The sequence below is a fragment of the Necator americanus genome, chromosome III, assembly GCF_031761385.1.
Source record: "Necator americanus strain Aroian chromosome III, whole genome shotgun sequence".
Classification (NCBI taxonomy): Eukaryota; Metazoa; Nematoda; class Chromadorea; order Rhabditida; family Ancylostomatidae; genus Necator; species Necator americanus.
The window spans coordinates 37,471,883-37,491,396 of record NC_087373.1 but is presented as its reverse complement, the minus strand read 5'-3'; the positions used below and the strand labels follow the sequence as shown (position 1 = coordinate 37,491,396).

The 19,514-nt window shown below is 41.1% G+C and overlaps 2 protein-coding genes across 4 annotated transcripts; one reads left to right on the top strand and one right to left on the bottom strand.

The window, feature by feature from the left end:
* Window positions 1-140: 140 nt before the first annotated feature.
* On the bottom strand, window positions 141-18,221 carry RB195_012197 (uncharacterized protein; the record flags this gene model as incomplete). 3 transcript variants are annotated; one of them, XM_064193944.1, is made up of 26 exons in its annotated part: window positions 141-201; window positions 695-931; window positions 992-1,091; window positions 1,227-1,376; window positions 1,434-1,481; window positions 2,212-2,355; window positions 2,414-2,549; window positions 4,298-4,360; window positions 4,468-4,523; window positions 4,598-4,683; window positions 4,744-4,810; window positions 5,144-5,276; window positions 5,338-5,438; window positions 5,531-5,600; window positions 8,213-8,335; window positions 8,396-8,576; window positions 8,792-8,944; window positions 9,005-9,100; window positions 11,055-11,192; window positions 11,245-11,495; window positions 11,573-11,755; window positions 16,748-16,861; window positions 16,926-17,123; window positions 17,193-17,325; window positions 18,026-18,080; window positions 18,170-18,221. In XM_064193944.1, 26 exons carry the CDS (start codon window positions 18,219-18,221, stop codon window positions 141-143), a joined length of 3,129 nt encoding a protein of 1,042 aa, XP_064051527.1. The 3 variants fall into 3 exon arrangements, with proteins under 3 accessions (XP_064051527.1, XP_064051529.1, XP_064051528.1); XM_064193946.1 differs by lacking the exons at window positions 141-201; window positions 4,468-4,523; window positions 11,055-11,192; ... (5 more) ...; window positions 18,026-18,080; window positions 18,170-18,221 and adding an exon at window positions 9,308-9,421 and having other exon boundaries at window positions 691-931; window positions 1,434-1,488; window positions 2,418-2,549; ... (1 more) ...; window positions 8,792-8,936; window positions 9,018-9,210; XM_064193945.1 differs by lacking the exons at window positions 141-201; window positions 695-931; window positions 992-1,091; ... (15 more) ...; window positions 18,026-18,080; window positions 18,170-18,221 and adding exons at window positions 9,437-9,568; window positions 10,238-10,397 and having other exon boundaries at window positions 11,573-11,661; window positions 16,738-16,861; window positions 17,193-17,255.
* Window positions 17,999-18,674, top strand: RB195_012196 (uncharacterized protein; the record flags this gene model as incomplete). Its single annotated transcript, XM_064193943.1, has 3 exons — window positions 17,999-18,062; window positions 18,142-18,256; window positions 18,605-18,674. 3 exons carry the CDS (start codon window positions 17,999-18,001, stop codon window positions 18,672-18,674), a joined length of 249 nt encoding a protein of 82 aa, XP_064051526.1.
* Window positions 18,675-19,514: the final 840 nt, after the last annotated feature.

The following is a 19,514-nucleotide window of genomic DNA, read 5'->3' as shown; positions in this document are numbered from 1 at the left end:
AGTCGAATATTGTGATAAAATTCATCCCTTCTCTTTTTTTCCACCCTTCCACTCTATATCTCTTTCGTCTTTACCAGAATATATAAAAAAAAACACTGCACTGTAGTTTATCAATTAATTTATTCAGGAAGAAGATGAAGTCAGTTGGCGAACACAGCAATGCCAGATGGTCTTTGTGGTCCTCTCCGTTGATGACGGTGCCTCAAAGGGTAATACGTAGTAATACTGTATAGTACAGCAACAAATAAAAAGAAGTTATACAAATAAGAGTTCAGCATATTTGATGGTTCCGTTCTCAGTTTAATATATACCCAACCCGCCCAACCAGGTTATCGCGGCGTGCTCGCAGTGGCTATGGGATCAAAAATTCGCGTTCCTCCCAAAAATTCCATTTAGAAAACGTAAAAAAGCGCAGCAGGCAATATATTGAAAGCCCAACTATCGATGGAGAAAAATTTTTGGTGTAAGCCTGTTTTTGAACTTCTCTTGACTTTTCACTACTTAATATGTATTTGTAAGACTCTTCTCATATTTTTGAGTCAATTATTTTCTACTTTTTTTTCTACTGCTTTACTTTTACTTTCTATCATTAATCTTACGGATACGAATACTAATTACTTATTAATTACTTTTTTCACCAGAATCAGCTGGGTATTAGGTAAGTGAACGAAGTTTCTCGACGAATTTGACCTACCGTTCAGTGAAGTTGTCCTTTGTCCTTAGCACTAGGGATCGACTCGTTGCAGGTGCTGGAGCCAACGAGATCTGCGTCAAAGATCCTGGCGCCAATGAAACCGGTGACGATTGTCTCCGTAGTGGAAGACTAAGCGGACTGACACTGAATTCCGATACAGGGCGTCTGTTCCGGGACATACGACGTGAGAATCCGCAGGTGACCAGTCGACTGACTAGATTTAAAAGTGAGCAGCGTCTGAAAATTTCACAAGACATAAATTACTTCTGCAGAGTTTTTTCTTCGTGAACATCGTACCCACACGAGCGCTTGCAATTCTCCCACATAAAGGTTGGATTGGAATTGCATTGGCCCTGCCTAGCCCATGCCGTACACTGTGAACTAAAGTCAGCACATGCTGAAAAGCGAAGATTTCAGGATGCTGTTGCTAAAATCGGGCAGCCAATGATCTACTACTTAATCTACACATCAATAAAATTATTTGACATACGAAACAAAGAGTATATAAAATAAAAGGGAAAAATAAACCTACTTAGCGAATTCCACAATGAATTCGGTGTGGATCCTCTGCAGAGGTTACAGGAAGGCTTGCAATACTGATTCATGTAATCGTATCTCGAAGAACAGTACCCACGGCTTGCCCAAGCGATACAACAGTAATGCTGATTGAAGCAGGTCCCTCCTGCAATGATAAACATATGAATTGATTCCTCTCAACGAAATGGGACTTTCTTCCTACCGCTTGATGGCGGCGGTGTTACTGATGGTGGACTTGTTGCTGGTGTATCTGCAATCTAAGAATGAGTTCTTATGACCTGATCAAGACTACCTGATTCATGGTGCAATATGGCGTAGGCGGTGGAATTGGTTGCTGCGCGGTTCTAAGCCGGCAGCGAGCAATTTCAAGTGTATCGTTGCGGTGGTGATTTTCTTCAAGTTTGTCTGTGCGGCCAAACGAGGGTCCACTTTGTGGTGAGTATTGATTCCATAAGTGACGATTACGATTATCACGATTACGATTGATTACATAAGTCGCTATTATCGATGTAATCTCCCGTTTCTGCTCTCTCCACAATAAATATCTGCCGCAACGTTCTCATCGAAACCAATAACAGATTTTTCTTCTACCATAAATACTGTACATTTCTGGTTATCTATATACGTCGACTTTGCACGTGTGAAACAATATTTGCCTAGATCCTGCATCTTGGATCAACTAAAAGGCAGTATTCCACCAAATTCACCTCACGAGGCACCTAATGACGCACCAAATTCCCCTTACGAGGCACCTAATGACGTGCCACTATAATTGATGAAAATTGGTCGCGATTGCGTCCATACTCGTGAACTACACAGCAAACTTAGTCTATTTATGGAGAGGCGTCAACATCCTCTCTTTCTTTTCACTTTTCTTTTTTGGTACGCAGATTTCAAGTCTACCCACTATTGGGCCAGCCATTGACCACCAGAAGACAACTTCTGAAACAATAACTTTGAGGTGTCACCTCTTCAAATACCTGATTGTGAATTACAAGCTTGTGCCCTTGTAATTCCACATCTTCCACAAGCTTGACGACAATTTTCCACCATCCAGGATGGATTCCTGGTGCATTCTCCTCGAGACGCCCAAGTACCGCACATCGTGTGACGATTCGAGCACTCTTTACAAAAACGCCTTTTCCAAACTAAGACACATAAATTTCACCAAGTAAGACAGACCAACGTTGAGATTGTATGTGGTTGGACGACAAATACCACAACTGGCCTTACACCATGCATTCATGTATGCTGGATTCAAACGGCATTGTCCTCGGTTGGCCCATGGAGCACAACACTGTTGCTCGTTGAAGCACGTCTCAAATTAAAAACAGTTCAAGGATTGAATGAAGTTTTGTACTGAAGGCAGCGTATCACGATTTGGACCTAGCAAGGAAAACCCAGGGAATCCACGGGGTTTCTGTAGTAGATTGCGGAACCCAGCGTGGCTTCGGTAATCTTCCCTTAAAGGCACGAATCTGAGGTGGCACGGATTTCAAGTGGAGTACTCGTATAAGGGATAGTAGATTATGAAGAGGTGGGTGATTCCGTCCATTTTTTGCTAATTGGCATGAAAAAAACAGTTCGGAAGATGCGACGTGTGCACACGGTTGGCGTGCTCCAATCGAACTCGTTGTAAAAAATAGCGCGCCGAAACGCTCGAAGCCGTATCTTCTGGGCCGTTTTTTAAAGGCAATTAGGAAGAAATCGACGGAATTACCCCCCTCTCCTTAATCTACGATCCCGTATACGAATAATCCACCTGAAATCCGTGCCACCTCAGATTCGTGGGGTGATGCCTTTAATTGTCGTTTAAAAAAATGGCGTGGACGACGGTGTTTCTTTCTACGAGGCAGCTCGGAAAGCAACTCCCCTCTGCACGCGCCGCTTGTATGAGTAAGCGGTCGGAGATCTAAAAGGTCTCCTCACCAGCTTTTTTTTCAAAACTAATGGATAGGCTGCTGAGGTGATTGGAAAGTGTTCATGGAGGCACGTTCTAACGTACCTTGTGAGAAAAAGTGCCGTTCTCATGTCCTTTTTTGATACGTTGGGGGCAGTTGAGCGGAGCCACAGTGGGTCCCGTAATCTGCAACCCGGGCTCAACGGGTTCTCTGACGTTTTCACACTACGTCCATTTCGTAATACGCTGTCTTTAAGTCAGTATTTTCTCATAGGTTCTTATAGCTATAGATAGGTTTAATTCTTATTTGTTCAATCCTTAATTATTTTCTTGCTTTTATTTTTGGATTTTATAAAGCTGAGAATTATGCATTATAATATTTAATACCGCAAAAGACCTCAAACGATGAAGCAAGAAAATAATTAAGAATTAGGAATTAAAACCGCAAAATTAACGATACGGAGATCATTGAGCGAAAAAGTATGCGTAGAGATTTGGTGCACTAATACAAATGTGAATTCGCTTAATCTACTTCATTAATCTAGAAAAAGGAGTGTGAAAGACCTTTGTGTGATCAAGCCTTCCAATGATGCAACTTGTTACTGGTAGTAGAGCAATGGCAAATCGAAACGTGTCTGCAAATGTGCAGGTGGGACAGTTTCGGCTGCTTATTTGAGTTAGTTGGACTGCTGACATTGGACAATTAGAACAGCATACGTTTTGCTGCGCAAAAAGACGCATCGTAGTGGACACTGGTGCAACCGAGGTTCTTTCTCACGTTCTTTTGCTAGACTATTGAACAAAATTGAGCATGCCTTTACATATCAAAACAACGAATGAAGAATTGCACTTAATGGGGAATGGCAGTGGATCAATTAGAGTGCCCGCAGAGTCCAGAGATTAATTAGAGTGGCTCTGCCCGCAGAGTTTAGAGCCGACTGGCGCGCGGTTTTGCGGCTCTGTGGGTGGCTGTTAGTGGTTGTTTGGCGTACTGTTGTGAATGATCAATAAGCATCAAAACCGCAGAGCCGCCAACCGTGCGGCTCTGATCTGCCGCCAGCCTTAGTTTTTTTTTTGAATTGAAATCTACAATATCCCTGTGGTTTCTAACGCATTTAGAGTATTCAGCAAAAATCCTAGCGTTTCAGAAAAAAAAGAAACATAACCTCTTGAGCTGGACCAGCTGGTGTGGTAGTGACGATTGGTGGTTGGGTGGTTGGCATTGGTGTCTGTAAAGTGAGGAACTTCTTTCAATTTTCTATTTTAAACTGTTGTGTAACATTCCTGAAAAATTCTAGAACAACAATAGAAAAATCAAAAAGAAAAGTCCTCTAACCTGAACTTGTAAGCATCTATTACTTTGACAAACGCTAAGGTAGCATCTGTCTTCATCTGAAATTCAGACATATGACTCAGCGAGTCTTTGACCACAGAAAAGTGGTGAACGCGTAAAAAAAACTTCAGACTTCTAGTATATCCTCCACAATTTCCATTCACCGCGATTTTTGCTGCACATCGCGGTGCACCGTGAGATAAGTCGCAGAAGAGGAATCTGAACCATATCAGTCCATGTCAATCAACTTTATTATGAAACTAAAGCTATTTTCCAGACCTTGAACCGCAACCTGATGGATTCGCTGCTGAGCAGGTTGGTCGTGGAGCGTAACTGTAGAGGTTGTCTTAAAAGATGAACTATAAATATGGTAAAGGAGCAGGAATATTTTGAATGCAACTTTTTCGGAATCAGGATTTTATGAAGTACGATGCTCATAGATAGGGTGTAGGCTCAAATTCTCTCGAGAAATTCAACAGATCTTTGTGATTTGCAGGGAAGAATGCTGTTACTTAATAAAATTCATTTATTTGAGTTTTAACCTATTAGCTTGATTGATTGATCGATTTCAATTTGTACTACTTGATTTTGTGTCTTAGTATCCAATACTGTAATAATTTCAATGCACGAATTCCACTGTAAGTTTACTGAAAGTCCCTCAAAAGATCGTTCGGCCTACCAGTATATGCATTTGACAATCCATCTTTGTTAACCATTGGGAAGAACGGTTGCATTGTGTTATCACCGTAATGTGCGGCACTGCTGCACGACGGATTATTTGGTGGATATTGAGTTTCGCGTGCTGCTCGAGACTAAAATATTTTAGTAGCACTCGTAGCTAGAGTCATAGTTCTGAAGGTACCGATTTCTAACCTGGCGAATGACCCTCCAATTTTCCCAGACCAAGTCGACAAACGAGTGATGATTCCAGAAAATCGGATCATTTGTAGATGTGATTGGTTGGAACATGTCACCTGAAGTGCTCTGTGAATATCTTTTATTTAATATGAAAAAATACGTCTGTAATACAATGCATAAAAATTAACGTATCTGAGCGAAAGATTACCTCCTACGTAAATATGAGGATTTCCATGTGAATATTCGAATGCGGTCCATGCGGCAGGATTAGGGCAGCTCTAAATTAACAACTAGTCAGAAATTAGTTTATTTGCAACGCCAAGAAAAGTTACTACGGTAGGATTGAGAAGTGATTTTTTCAACAACATAATTTATGGGAGCAGACAACCAAGAACCAAGAATAGAAAATTTTCGAGAGTTTCTGCTTTACTGAGTTCACATCTGATCTCACATCCTTCTTTCCGATAGGAACGGAGAAGTTTTTAACGGAGAAGTGATTTTTTCTACAATGAATTCCCTTGAAACCATGTCTCTTAGCATCTTTCATTCCATTCTCCTGTATTTCCTGAATCATCGCTTGTTCCACGAGTTATAGCGTAAAGCAAGGAGGGGAACATTTAAGACCAGACACGCTTCGCACTTCGGTTATGACGACGTTTCTCTTTCCGATGAAGCGCTCTTTTTACGGGATAGTGTGGGCCAGAGATCTTTAGCAGTTAGTTCAATCGGTAAACCCTAAGGTGATACACAAGATTGTCTGTACCATGGAATATGTGCATGATCGTCTGCGATATACCAGAAATCGTCAAGTACGGGAATTGGGTTAAGGAAGTGGGGTTAGTGCAACGCTTCCTTTTTCCAGCAATGCTGACAAACCGCTGGAACCGAATTCATGCGTCAACAATAAGTTCCGTCTGTTAAGAACGCTTTTTTTAAAGTTTAACGTGCTACTCGAAGAAACATGCAACCTGCAATCTAACGCAAGTTCAACGTTTCGGCTTGAGTGAGCGATGTGATCGTCTGCTTACGGAGAAACTATAGCATCAGTAAACGATAAAGGATATGATTAGTGGACAAATGAGGCTGGGATATGGTAGTTCGTGACGCGTGAGCCAGAATGGCCAAGCTTTTCTTCAACGTCCATCATTTTCTTGCTTGGTGCAGATGGAATTTCCATGCGTCGATTTTTCAACCTCAGGAATATGAACAGGAACTTATAGACGAGTTTTCTGAACGTCCTTGCAAGGAGGTCAAAGAGATGGATGTTGAAGAAGAGTAGAGCCATTCTGGCTCACGCGTCACCAACTACACATATCCAGCTTCATTTGTACTCTACTTTTAAAACTCCATAGTACGCTATGTACAGTTTAACTGATTTTAACTAACCACAAAGTACTTAAATGCATATCGGTTGTGATTAAATTTGATTAATTCTAATGAAAATTGGATATTCTAATAACGAAACATCATCTGAAGGATGTTTCATTGTACCTCCGATCATCCCACGAAAAAGAGCACTGCCGACTACAGTAACAGTCACATAACTCAATCCTTTTAGAACGATCTTCCTAACTGCCCGATTTTTTCCGTTGCATGAAAACTCATAGATCTCTTCCAGTACTTTTATTTCAAGTTTTTCCTGAAGAATTCAAAATCCGTTCGAGGCGCTACGGACAGAATATCATGGTTTCCTAATATTATCTCTTGAAAATGCCTTGCGCATCTATCTAATACCAACATCTTTTCTGAGCATCTCTGGATAAGAAGCATCAGGGACCAATGTGTCATAGAGTCGTTTGATGTAAACCTTTCATATAAGGTAGACATGAAGTAAACTATTGACGCACTGAGTAAACTAGTGAGTAAAGTAGAGTAAAGTACTGAGTAAACTACTAACGTAAACTGCTGCTCTCGGTAGAAATAGCGGTTGATGCCGAGATGGGACCTTGCGCGAACTGCAGAAGTGAGCGGTGCTAATAAGGCTCAGCTATAATAATGTCTCAAACACCGTAGAACCCTCGAGCTATTCGACAACGTTCTCTTACTGTTCTCATGTCAAAAGTAAAGCAACCCATGAAGAGCCAGAAACTTTTGCTGCATGCTTCGTATACTGGTTATTGTTTAGTGTTTTATTTAAACCACTCTCAGCTGCCATTAGGACGCCTGTTTCGACCAACCAAAAGAGCAATTCCCATGCTTTAAATTCATATGCGAACGATCATAAGCGAATTAGCTACTTCTCCTGAATTTAATGTACATTCGTCCAACCGAGAGTGGGAAACTACATGATTTCGAACGTCTTGTTTCATGAGAATGCTAATCTGTTTCCCTACTGCCGACTCCGCTCGGCAATGAAACGATTACAGCTATCACAGCTATCTCACGCATTTTTTTTAAATGTATTGTAATGAGGCTACTCTTGGATTTGCATTGGACATCCCTTTCAATGTTTTTCTGAGCGTCCGAAGAAGGGAATTACGCCGAAACGTTGGCCAAAATGAAGTTCAAAGGATAAAGGATAAAGTTTCTGGCGTTAATCAATCCGCTTGAGGTGCGCCCCCACATCCATTTCAATTCGGAATCGTTTGAGATTCACAAACGTGTAACTGGCCTTTACAATGCGATGTGTCAAGTCAGTGTTTTTATCCTCCTAGACAAGTTTGATACCAATTTATCGACCCCGTAGGGATGAAAGGCTTGATAAGCACTAGGGCGGATTCGAATCTCCGATCGATCGTGCAGGAAGCGAAACCTCTAACAGCTACACTACACCCGCCCTAAATGAAAATATTCACTGAATGTTTACTGAAAAATGAAGTATCGTTAACTGCCTTGGTACTGTGCTCTACTCAAAGGTGTTAAAAAAAAGAAACGTGTTATAATTGCTCACCGGACTAGGAGCGGTATAAGCGAGAACTTGTCTGAAATCGGTAGCCGCCATTACAGCATTGATATCAGATTGTTGAAACAGAGTGCCAGTTGCGCCGAGATTCCTACGAAAAACTCGTGAACCCTACAAAATTAGTTTATCCTTTTTTTCATGAATCATCGAAGAATTTCCACAGCTACTCACGTCTACTGTGCGCCATCCTCTGAATGCACCTGTTTGTATGGAGCCGTCCGGTCCTTGTCGACCCATGAGTTCATTTGTAAACATTGACGAATCTCGAGGATTTGGCAATGTGCTGTCAAGTGTTGAATCCCAGTACGGTAGCGCTACAGTAGGATCAACACGACGAAGTGCAATTTCTAGCCTGGAGTATAGTCAGGTTCGTATAATTACTATTAGCTCCTTGTTAACGTAATTATGCTCCTATATAGACGCTGTCTTGAACAGTTTCACGTAGTCGTCGGATCATGAAGAAATGCTTCGTAACCGCACGCATACAAATACTTTCTCCTGAGAAACTTATTTAGATAACTGGCGCGTTTATTTCTGATAGAGCGGAAAATCTTAGTATTAACTTACTTAATTGGCGGGCTGATGTCATCGCCTGACGCGATTATCCGCATCTTCGCCGAGGTGTGCCGTCTTTGAACATAGCTCTGCCCAACCTTCTCGATCTCCTGCGAGAGTTTGCACAGAATCAATCCATTTGTCGCTATTCCATATTCTGCGAAACTTTACGTCTCGCCTGAACTGCCTATCCACGCCGAGTGTCCTCAGGTCCTCTTTTACAACCTCAGTCCAAAACTTCCGTTTTCGACCAGCTCGATTCTTCCAGCTCGAACTCGACAAACTCCCCAGAATTCGTTAAACAGGAGATCTGCTGATCTCCTTAATATGTGATCAAAGAATCGAAGACGATTTACTTTAGCCACTTTCGATGGCGGTGCAAAGTTGTTGATATCTTTCACGTGTCGACCGCCGGTATACTTGATCAATCCCTGCGTAAGGGTTTTCATTGTGGCATATCTTAGGCCAAAAGTAGCCAAGTAGCCGTCTAAGCAGCTTCTGTTCCGTGCAATCAAGCCTCTCCATCACCGTAGATGGTGCTGCCCAAGTCTCCGATCCGTACATCGTGCTGGGGCGGATTGCGGACTCGACTCGTAGACTCGCAGCTTGACTTCGTTGTTGATGGTGGTCGACCACAAGCATTTCGTTAAGAAGGGCTTAACGTAGTCCATAGGCTGCAGCCAGCTTCGATACAAGGTTGATAACGTGTTGAAGTTTCGTACTGCCTTCTGCGAATATAACAACATCGTCAGCGTACTCGAGATCGGTCAAGGGGGCGTACTGATGGTGCTAGAATGACATCGGCAGGACACTGATCTACTGTCCTTCGCAAAATGTCGTCGACGGCAAAATTCAACAGAAAGAGCCCTCTCACTGCCCGTTGTCTTACTCCAGTTACCACCTCAAACCGTGTTGTACAGCCGGCGGTGTTCGAACTCAGCAGTTATTCGTTGATTCATGTCATCAAGCAAGCGAACTTTCCTGGTACTCCATCGGTGTGTATTGGACTTTCTGATCCTGCGCCCATAGAACATTCCTTTTCTATGAAAATCCTCGGAAAATATTTTAATTTCGCCAATATTTGTGAATCACACGTCTAAATATCGCTGTCCCTTCTCATTTTGCCTTCTCAACTCGAACCATATCCTACTCATACAGAATTCCTTCTCTCTTCCTCTCATACAAATATGTGTCATCACAAAGTAAGGGCGCTTCTCGCCCATCACCTATAGTCGGACCATAGCCCAATAAACGGCTACATCTATACGTCTTTCGTCCAGTCCACTACACGGTGTGGAGCGCGTTTAAAACGCTAATTGCATTGGTTTCGAATACCGCTGCCAGATTTCGATCACTCTTCTGACGATGAACACCTGGTAGATCGGCCAGGGCGAAAGCCAGCTTGCGTTGTTTCTTCTAATGTCTAATGAGTCTGTCCAGGACAATCCGCTCCAATACCTTGTACATAACACGCAGCAAAGAAATTCCTCGATAATTCCTAGGGTCCATGACGGACAATTTCTTGTGGAAGGGAATTATGATAGCGTGTCTCCACGAGTCAGGTATCCTTTGGCCTATCCATATTGAACGGATGATAGTTGTCATCTCACAAATCTCACTACAGTGCTCAACTTAACGGAGAGGTCGCCGATGTTCTTCTAAAACTGGAGAGGGTGGCAGACGAAGAAATCAGCGGCCGCCCGACTAATGTCATCGAACTCGGTGAAAGTTTTCTTAGCCGTGAAAGCCTCAAGGGGGTGGAATAAATGAGAGTCAGAGGGGAGCTGTACCTGGGGAATAGGGGGATGAAGTGCCATGTGTGCCTATGTGTATGAGTCTCCTTAGCTAAATAGGATCTCGCGACATCACAGACTAGATGTACCAAAGCGTCTCGGTTTCTTCTCTCGAAGAATTAGAGGGTTTTGCTGGAATACATTTGTGATTTTCTGCTGCTGCGAAGTAAACCAGCGGTGCACAGTCCTGGTGGTAATGGGGGCCTACTTTAATGTCGCGCTGATGTTTTGGACTGCTATGTCGTTCCACTGTCGCGGCGCCATTCATCAGATAAGAAGATGATGACTCGAAGCCACTCTTGTGAAACCGACATCTTGCTTAATGTTAAGTGAGCTTCAAGAATGTTCTTCAAATACCATGTGATCCATCATGGGTATTGATCAGGAATCGAAAGTTCTGTACTTTTCCAAAACCCTTACAAGACTTTCTCATCAACCTAACAATACTCCGTCTCTGCCCATGTGATTGTTCTTCACCGTACCTTTTGATGAACTCTCGATGCCATGGCAAAAATGCTGGTCCGGAATGAGCTCCGGGCGAGGTGGTGAACGATGAGTGAATCCTCGAAAGCTGATCGTAGTCGCCATTTCCTTTAATTGTCCACATAGCAGTATGGTACCTGGTATGTCATTGCTTAAGCTAAGTAATAGATTATTTTTGTTTGAGCACACCTGTTCCTTTCTACATCCGTCATCACACGATACTCTTTCCGAAGCGCTTTACCAAGTCGTTGTCCATTTCTCAGTACACAGTTCGATCCGCCACTACCTCCGAAGAATCCGCAAAGGCATGCGATATCCATGCATTCGTAAGCATTTGTAGGAGCGGCCGAAGCACTAAGCGCTGATCCACCACTTAAGCCAGCACCGGCTCCTCCCGGTGACTGCACAAGTGTTCTCTGATTAGAGGGGGTAGCAACAGTCTAAATCAAATGGATTTTCCGTACTTTCCCATAGAGGTCTGAGTGAAAATGTGGAAGTAAAAAGAAGGTGTCAATACCTTAGCGTTAGCATCCCAGGCAGCGATTTGACCACAAATTATCCGAAGTGCTTCCGTGGGAGCGCTATTACAATTTCCTTGAGCATTCACTGAGATTGCAATGGATACCAGTATTACTAGTAATGGCGGGAAACAGTTCAATGATGGCATCACCTTGAAGAGTATGAGGTAAAACTTTGGCAGCTGAAAAAAGTAAGAAAGTATGCCCAAATGAATGGATTCTTGGAGAAAACGATCAACTTGTGAAAAGTAGGGGAACTCATTCGTAGAAAACGTTTTTGAAGATAATTTGTGACATTACATGATGACAATCTGCAATGTTTCAACGTTTTCAATGGTTTTCTACCCGTTCTTCCTAGTGACTAACAAAAAATTAACAATTTTCACATCCTCTCCGGTTTTTTTCTCAAACTTGCATCGTCTTAACATCGTTTCCGTCTACTATATCAACTAGAAACGTGAGCTAAACTTGTTCCAGGATAGGAAAATTTCGCAAATTTACAATATCCATGTATGCAGAGGAATGCAACAAAGATTCTTTGATTTAGTTGAACTGCAAAAGATGCCCAGGAATACACTTTTTGATATTTAAAGGATCATTCTAATCTGAAATTCCGAAAAAAAATCTACTGTTACTGTTTTGTGATAGTGTGCCTGAGAGGTTTTTAGTTGGAACTCTTTATTTGCCTGACGTATCCGTTTTTATGTTTATATTCTGTGTGTAGATCAAATTATCTATATCGTTGCTGGTGATCTACACGCAGCAATACTCATTCGCTGGTACACTGAGTAACAAGTGCGTACTACCAGCCGCGCCACATCCAGTGGAGCAAAACGTAAGACCATTTTCAATGTAGATGGGTTTCTGTTTTCACTACCCTGAACGATTATCGAAGCACTGACAAAGGGTAGTGTGGCACTTGACGGGATAAACGTAGCTTAACGTAACATTGCTCCATTCATCCTGTATTTAGGTGTCTGAAGACGGCGAAAAAGCCGAAACGCCAGGCAAATAAAGAGTTCCATCTAAAAACCTCGCAGGCACACTATCACAAGACATAGACAGAATATGCTGAGGTTTCAAGACAAGAGAACATTCGAACTACTACTGTTACTGTTTAACTTTCATAGAATGTGGATCAATATCATAACCGGAACATCCTCCTTTGTGAAACGTATCTTCTTTAATCAGAAAAATCGCCACGTAGTTCCTGTACAGTCCGATTTCCTTCGGTTCGATCTAGAACGTGTGGATCTAGAAGAATCTGGATCCAAGTGCTACCAGAATTTCATCTATTCTCTTCTTTTAATCGGTAACGATGTGAAAGTCACTTTTGATGCAAAAAAAATTTGAAAAGGATTACTAGTAAAGTGGGGAAGTTGTAATGAACTTTGGTAATGCGATAAAGCAAACGTTGGCTGAATGGATTCGATGCTTTCAAATTGAATGTTTGTTTTCGAAAAGAAGTTATGGGATCTCCGTGGATAACCATACATACATACATGTATCTATTTTCATTAACCGCACATTTCTACAGTGAAACGAATGGAATTGATTGATTGGATACGTAAATAGATGACATCAAGCTATGGAAGAAAAACTTTGTAATTCAGGGATATTCTGAAATTAAAAATGACGGAAAATAAGTGATCTTCTTCCAAAATGGAACACGATAACGTCTATTAGTCGATTTAGTCGAAAGATGGAATGTGATCGCAGTAATTGAGAATTGTTTGGTAAAATCAGGTCAACTTACCAACTTAATGGCTATTTGCCGAAACAACAACAACAACAACCACCACCACAACAACACTAAAACTCTAGCTATTTGTCGTAACCATATAAAGGTTCAGTTTGAAGGACACAGTTTAAGGAAAGGCGCGAATGATCCGCTGATAATCTTCGGATCTTTGGTGCTAATAATTTCTGAAGATAACCACAAGATCACATGTGCGCCTGCGCGCCTAAAACATGATTTTCAAAAAGAGAAAAACTGGAAAATTCCCTTTTGATTTAAAATATAAATAATAAGTTATTGAAGATTAATTAAAAATTACAATAAATTGTCATAAAATTAGCAATTGATTAAAACAATATAATTATACAGCTACAATTTATGATTCTTTCCTTTAGTTCAATAATCACATCCTTTGATCTATTTTCGTTATTAGCTGAATGATTGATAAAAACGTCCTTTAACGTTTTTATGATTAAATTGATTAACTGAGTTTGATTTTATGATTAATTAATTAGTTTAATAGTTTAATTTTTATTTTCTACAACATTAAAATTAACGCTTTCAGTTTTCACGATTTATTGACGGACCTAGCTTGCTTCTTGTTGTATACTATTCTCGCCTAAAAAAAAAAGAAAAAAAAAGCCTTAGTTATTCGTGGATTATGATAAAAATGCGGTCAGTCTTATAACTTGAGCTATATGAAATGATTTGAGAAGATTGTAAGAGCATAACTATAATAACATATGCATAGGTTGCATATTTGCATTTATTTACAGTCTATTGAACAGTTTTCAATTTAGACTACAGTACTCTCTTCTAAACGTATAGCATTATGGCGACAGAAGCTGGATTTTTGCGAGGTTCTTCACTGGATAATGAGCCAAAGGATTTACATTCGATTTTTGCTAATTTTAAGATGAGAACTGAGAAGAGGATTTGATTTTTGCTGATTTGATTCCCGCGACAACTCGTTCAAGCCGTTCATTTAAAGGCATCACCCCACGAATCTGAGGTGGTACGGATTTCAGGTGGAACATTCGTATACGGGATCGTAGATTATGGAGAGTAGGGTGATTCCGCCCTTTTCTATTTCTTCCTAATTGCCGTAAAAAAACGGCCCGGAAGATATGGCTTCGGACTCTCCGGCGCGCTATTTTCTATAACGACTTCGATTGGAGCGCGCCAGCCTTGTGCACGCGCCTCATTTTTCGTGCCGTTTTTCACGGCAATTGGAAAGAAATGGACGGAATCACCCTCCTCTCCATACTCTACTATCCCGTATAAGAATACTCCACCTGAAATCCGTACCACCTCAGATTCGTGAGGTGATGCCTTTAATACATTGACGGTGACAATTTGGATGCGAAGGTTAAAAAACATCACAGATCGTATTTTTCTTCATAGGACCTCTAAAAGACAATGACAAAAATTTGCAACAACCCACCTATCATGATGTAATCTGTTATTACAGCTGTGAAATGAATGAATGCTAAATAAACTGACATCCTCTGACGTGAATAATTTCGACTTTCGATTCTGGATTGTTATTAAGCCAGGGATTAATTCAAAGAGGGACATTATACACGCTAATTTCATCGGAACAACGATTGAGTATTGAATAAGATCACACTTTTTGTATATGCGTAGATTCTCAAAGTGGGCAAGAAAGTGATCTGACTAATTATTTTACTTTAAAATCCCAAACTTTATCACTGCACAAACAAAATAACCACTGAAAGCCTAAAAAATGTTTATAAAATTAGCAAAAAAACGGAAGGGGGTTTGAAAATTTTTTCATCTACGTGCTAATCATCTTCAGAGGAAAAAAATCTCCGAAATCCTTGCAAGCGTCAAAAAAAATCTAACAAAGCCATGCAACGTGGTTGTACACGGAACGGTTTCATATATGTATTTCTTTGTGGTTTTTGACAATCAGTGAAAGCAGTTCCCTTCCTTTTATTTTTTAATTTTTTTCATAATTTTCTTTAAAATTAAAGTTATGCCCTATGGACACAACTTTATTTTTTTCCACTCCTTTTTAAAGGCATCACTCCACGAATCTGAGGTGGTACGGATTTCAGGTGGAGTATTCGTATACAGGATGGGAGACTACGGAGAGGGGGTGATCCCGTCCATTTCTTCCTAATTGCCGTAAAAAACGGCCCAGAAGATACGGCTTCAGACGTTCTGGCGCACTATTTTCTAAAGGGAGTTCGACTGGAGCGCGCCAGCCTTGTGCACGCGCCGCATCTTCTGGGCCGTTTTTTTTTACGGCAATTAGGAAAAAATGGACGGAATCACCCCCTCTCCGTAGTCTTCCATCCTGTATACGAATAATCCACCTTAAATCTGCACCAACTCAGATTCGTGGGGTGATGCCTTTAAGATATTCTCTTATAGCCAGCTTTATCTATGCAGAAAATACATCCTCTCTTTTTTTCCAGAGAATATAAGTAAGTCAAAATTTTTGAGGAAAAAGACTAAGACTCATATTTCCTTCAAACAAAAATTTGGCTTATTCCGTGAACAACGGCATACATCTAACTCTACGCCAGCGGTTAGGATCAAATAGACGCTTCGCGTTTGCCCGAATAGAGGTTTCTTGGATAATGCTTACTTATCCTTAAAACATAGTTCAATACTAGTTTGACAATGTTTAAATGTTTAGAATAAAGATAGGAAAACGTGGCGTAACCGTAATTTTCACATTTCTGAACATTAGCGTTAAATGTTCTTGTGAGGTGGGTGTAGCGCAGTCGATAAGAGGTTCTGCCGTCTCCGCGCGATCGACTAGAGGTTTGAATCCGCTCTGGTGCCAACTAAGACATTCATTCCTCTGGAGTCGATAAATTGGTAGTAGATTTGTTCTGCGAAGATAAGAAAACACTGATTTGAGATATCGGCTAACCACCGCTAGTCATTGTATAGGCAAGTTACACGTTCGTAAACCTCAAACGATTCTGAATTGAAGGAAACGTGCGTCGGGCACGTCCCAAGTGGATTGATCAACGCCAGACACTTGATATACTTTATTCGTCGAATGTTGCTGCCTGCAAGACGACTACACATTCATCCGTGTCTAAAAAATCCGCAAAGAAAGGTTTAAAGACGCTTAAGGTCCACAAAACCAGCTGAAACTAAATTAAGCTAAACTAGGAATGCGTCGTAACTTCCCTGAACAGCTCGAAAACTTTTTCTGACGTAAACCTTCGACGGAGACAAACAAATACTGAGAACAACAAGATTTTATTAACCACTTATTCATATAACGACAGTAATATACAGATACCAATGAGGTAGCGATGATGGTAGTAGGATGGAGTAAGGCGCTCACTCTGAAAAGATTTTTTTGTTGTTCTCAAAAATACCTATCGATTAGGTACGTAAACATGGGCGATCGATCGGGTAGAAAAAAAAACTCCTTACTTCTGCGCACACATCCTCCGGCTACAGGTGTATAAGCTGGTGAACACTGACATACTCCTGCTGAGCACACAGCACCAGATACACATGGTGTCGGAGCGGCATAACATGGTGCACCAAGGGCGAGCTGGAAACGTTCACTAGTATGTTTACTAGTTCACAACAAGTTAATGACACTAAAATGTACGTACCGGTGCTGCAACTGGGACAGCTGGGATGGCTGGGACAATAACGGCCGGTGGTGGTGGTGGTATGACACTGTATATGGTACGACTGATACATACGGTACCTTCCTGGACGAGTTCTGGTGGACAGACGCAAATTCCAAGGGAACATACGGAACCACCGGTGCATTCGACACCCGGCTCACATGGTGATCCAGGGAGAGCCTTGAAAATGTTTAAATTACACCTTCAATTCGGATGAACAGTGAGAACCAGAAACGAAGTGGAATATACTTGTGGAATAAGTCGACCGGCGACAACTGGTCCTGGTGCGACGGGAATTGGCGCCACAGGCATTGGTGCACATCCGACAACGGGACTATAGACGGCGGCTGGGGTGGTGCATTGACAAGCACCGGCAACGCATCTGGAACAGATGGCAAGGATTATTGAAATAAATTAAGCTGCATAGGACTCTAAATACAATTGAAACACATATTTAGACAATTTTCATTGGGTTCGAATAGGGAAATAGTGACATGAATTACATTCATTCGCGCCAACTGATCTCCGGATTCACTTTTTTTTACTTAACCACATTTAGATGATTTCCTGGATTTTCTATCACTTTTTCGCACTTTTTCAATTAATAAGCAATAAATGTTTTAGGGAGGCAGTTTAGAACTTTCTCTTCCGGGGAAATTCATCCATTCTTTCCCTTTTTGCGTCGACCTACAAAGAAAGTAATCCCATGATTGGAGGTCAGGAAATGATGTCGCAGAAGTCTTTCATGCCTTTTTGCTTGTAACAAATTTTTCTAAGGACGTCCTTTGTTTCTCGGAATCTCTCTTTCAAAGTGTTCTTGTCTTACTTTTTGCTTTTTAAAGTACCAAGAATCTTTAGACAATTTCTGCCTGATTTGGATCTTCTCGAGGTGGCACAAGGCAGCCTAAGGCAATAGAAATACCGACGGGCCCATCACGTCAGCTGAGCAGTTTAGAATTTTTCTTATACTTTTCAAGTTACTAAAAATGAGAATCAATTGTAGTCTTGCTTAATACATTATTGACTTCTTTGTAAATTCCAGACAAGACCTTATAATGAAAAAAAAGTTGTTTAGAACTTACGCTGCTCCTCCTATACAGCTTGGACTGCACATTCCAGGTACTGGCGCAATAGGCGCTAAAAGCAAGAATTTGAATTTTTTTTCAATTCTTCAACAGTGCCTGTTTTTTCACTTTAGAAACAAGAACGAGAACAAAATCACTTACCGTATTGTGCAGTGGCAAAGGCAAGAAGCGAGGAAGCGATGAGCAGCGACATGAATCCGTGGACGACGGTGGAGTTCCGGAATGCGGGTCCAGCGGCCGTTTTTATACGCTGAGTACGGCCGGCGCGCACCTTTCCGCCACTCCTTCATTGCGCTGCGGAACCGCCGTGCGTAAACCCACTGAAACATTCAACACAAACAAAGAGTGCCAAATTTAGACATGGCGACATAGCGTCGGCAGCAGTGCCTAGCTGCATTCGTCCATGGATGGATAAGGTCATTGATAGTACAGCTATCCTACTGTACTCAATCCTTGCTTGTTTTTTTCTGTTTGTTTTTATTTGTTCAGATTTAGTCTAGAGAACAGCCTTGACTTGTGGAACCTTCTCTCTCAGATTTTCCAAAAAATCTCAACATTCCCAAGGTTTTATTCTAGAGATCGTAGTGCACTGGTCATCCGTCATGTTCCATCGAGCCCGTGGAACGAGGAGCAAACATTCCAGTGACCACCGTCAAATAACCACCATGCAAACAGCGTTCATACAGAAACACATTCATATGTATGTTACATAAAAACAAAAAAGCAGCTTTTCTCCAATAAATAAAGTGACTGGTCAAGGGAAAGCTCTACAAGACACCGTAGACCTTCACCTATGAAAGAATGGGGGCAGGTGAAATCCTATGTAAATCGAAAACTTCCTTGAGCTTTTTTTTATAAACTGTTCTTCCGAATATTTGTTCTCATGCTTGTTTCTTCTCTCTTCGGAGTTGGAAATAAAATAAAAAATAATCAAAATATAAAATACAATCAAAAATAAGTATATGTTAGCGCAAACAACGCCGACTCGACAAAACCCTGTTTTCAATGCTCCAGTTAAATTCAATGCCTTCATCTAACAAAGTCCCCCAGGGCAGTTTTGATTCGTTACGTTCTAAAAATAGTTTCAGTTAAATTGGAGTGAAATTAAAAAGCAAGTAAAAATTCACAACATTTGTTATTGTGAAGGGTTCCCAGTAGCAATGTACTGGTGAAGTTCCGAGGGTTAGAAGGGATATTTGAGGTTAGTTACAGTAACTTTCAAAGCAAAGTTGTATTCTTTCAATTTAGTCATATGAATTTGTTCCATTGGGTTGGTGTAACTGTTCAAGTCCTTATGGTAACGTTTTCGAATCGTTGTACCTATGTAAAACAGTTCTAAAGTTTCTTGATAGTAAATTGATCTCCTAATTGATTTTATTGATTACTAATTGTTCTCTTATCATTGACGAAGAAAAAAGATCAGAGTCCTTTGACGAGAATCATCAGCTCATCCTGGATTTTTATCGTCTCATCTCTGGTTATCTGG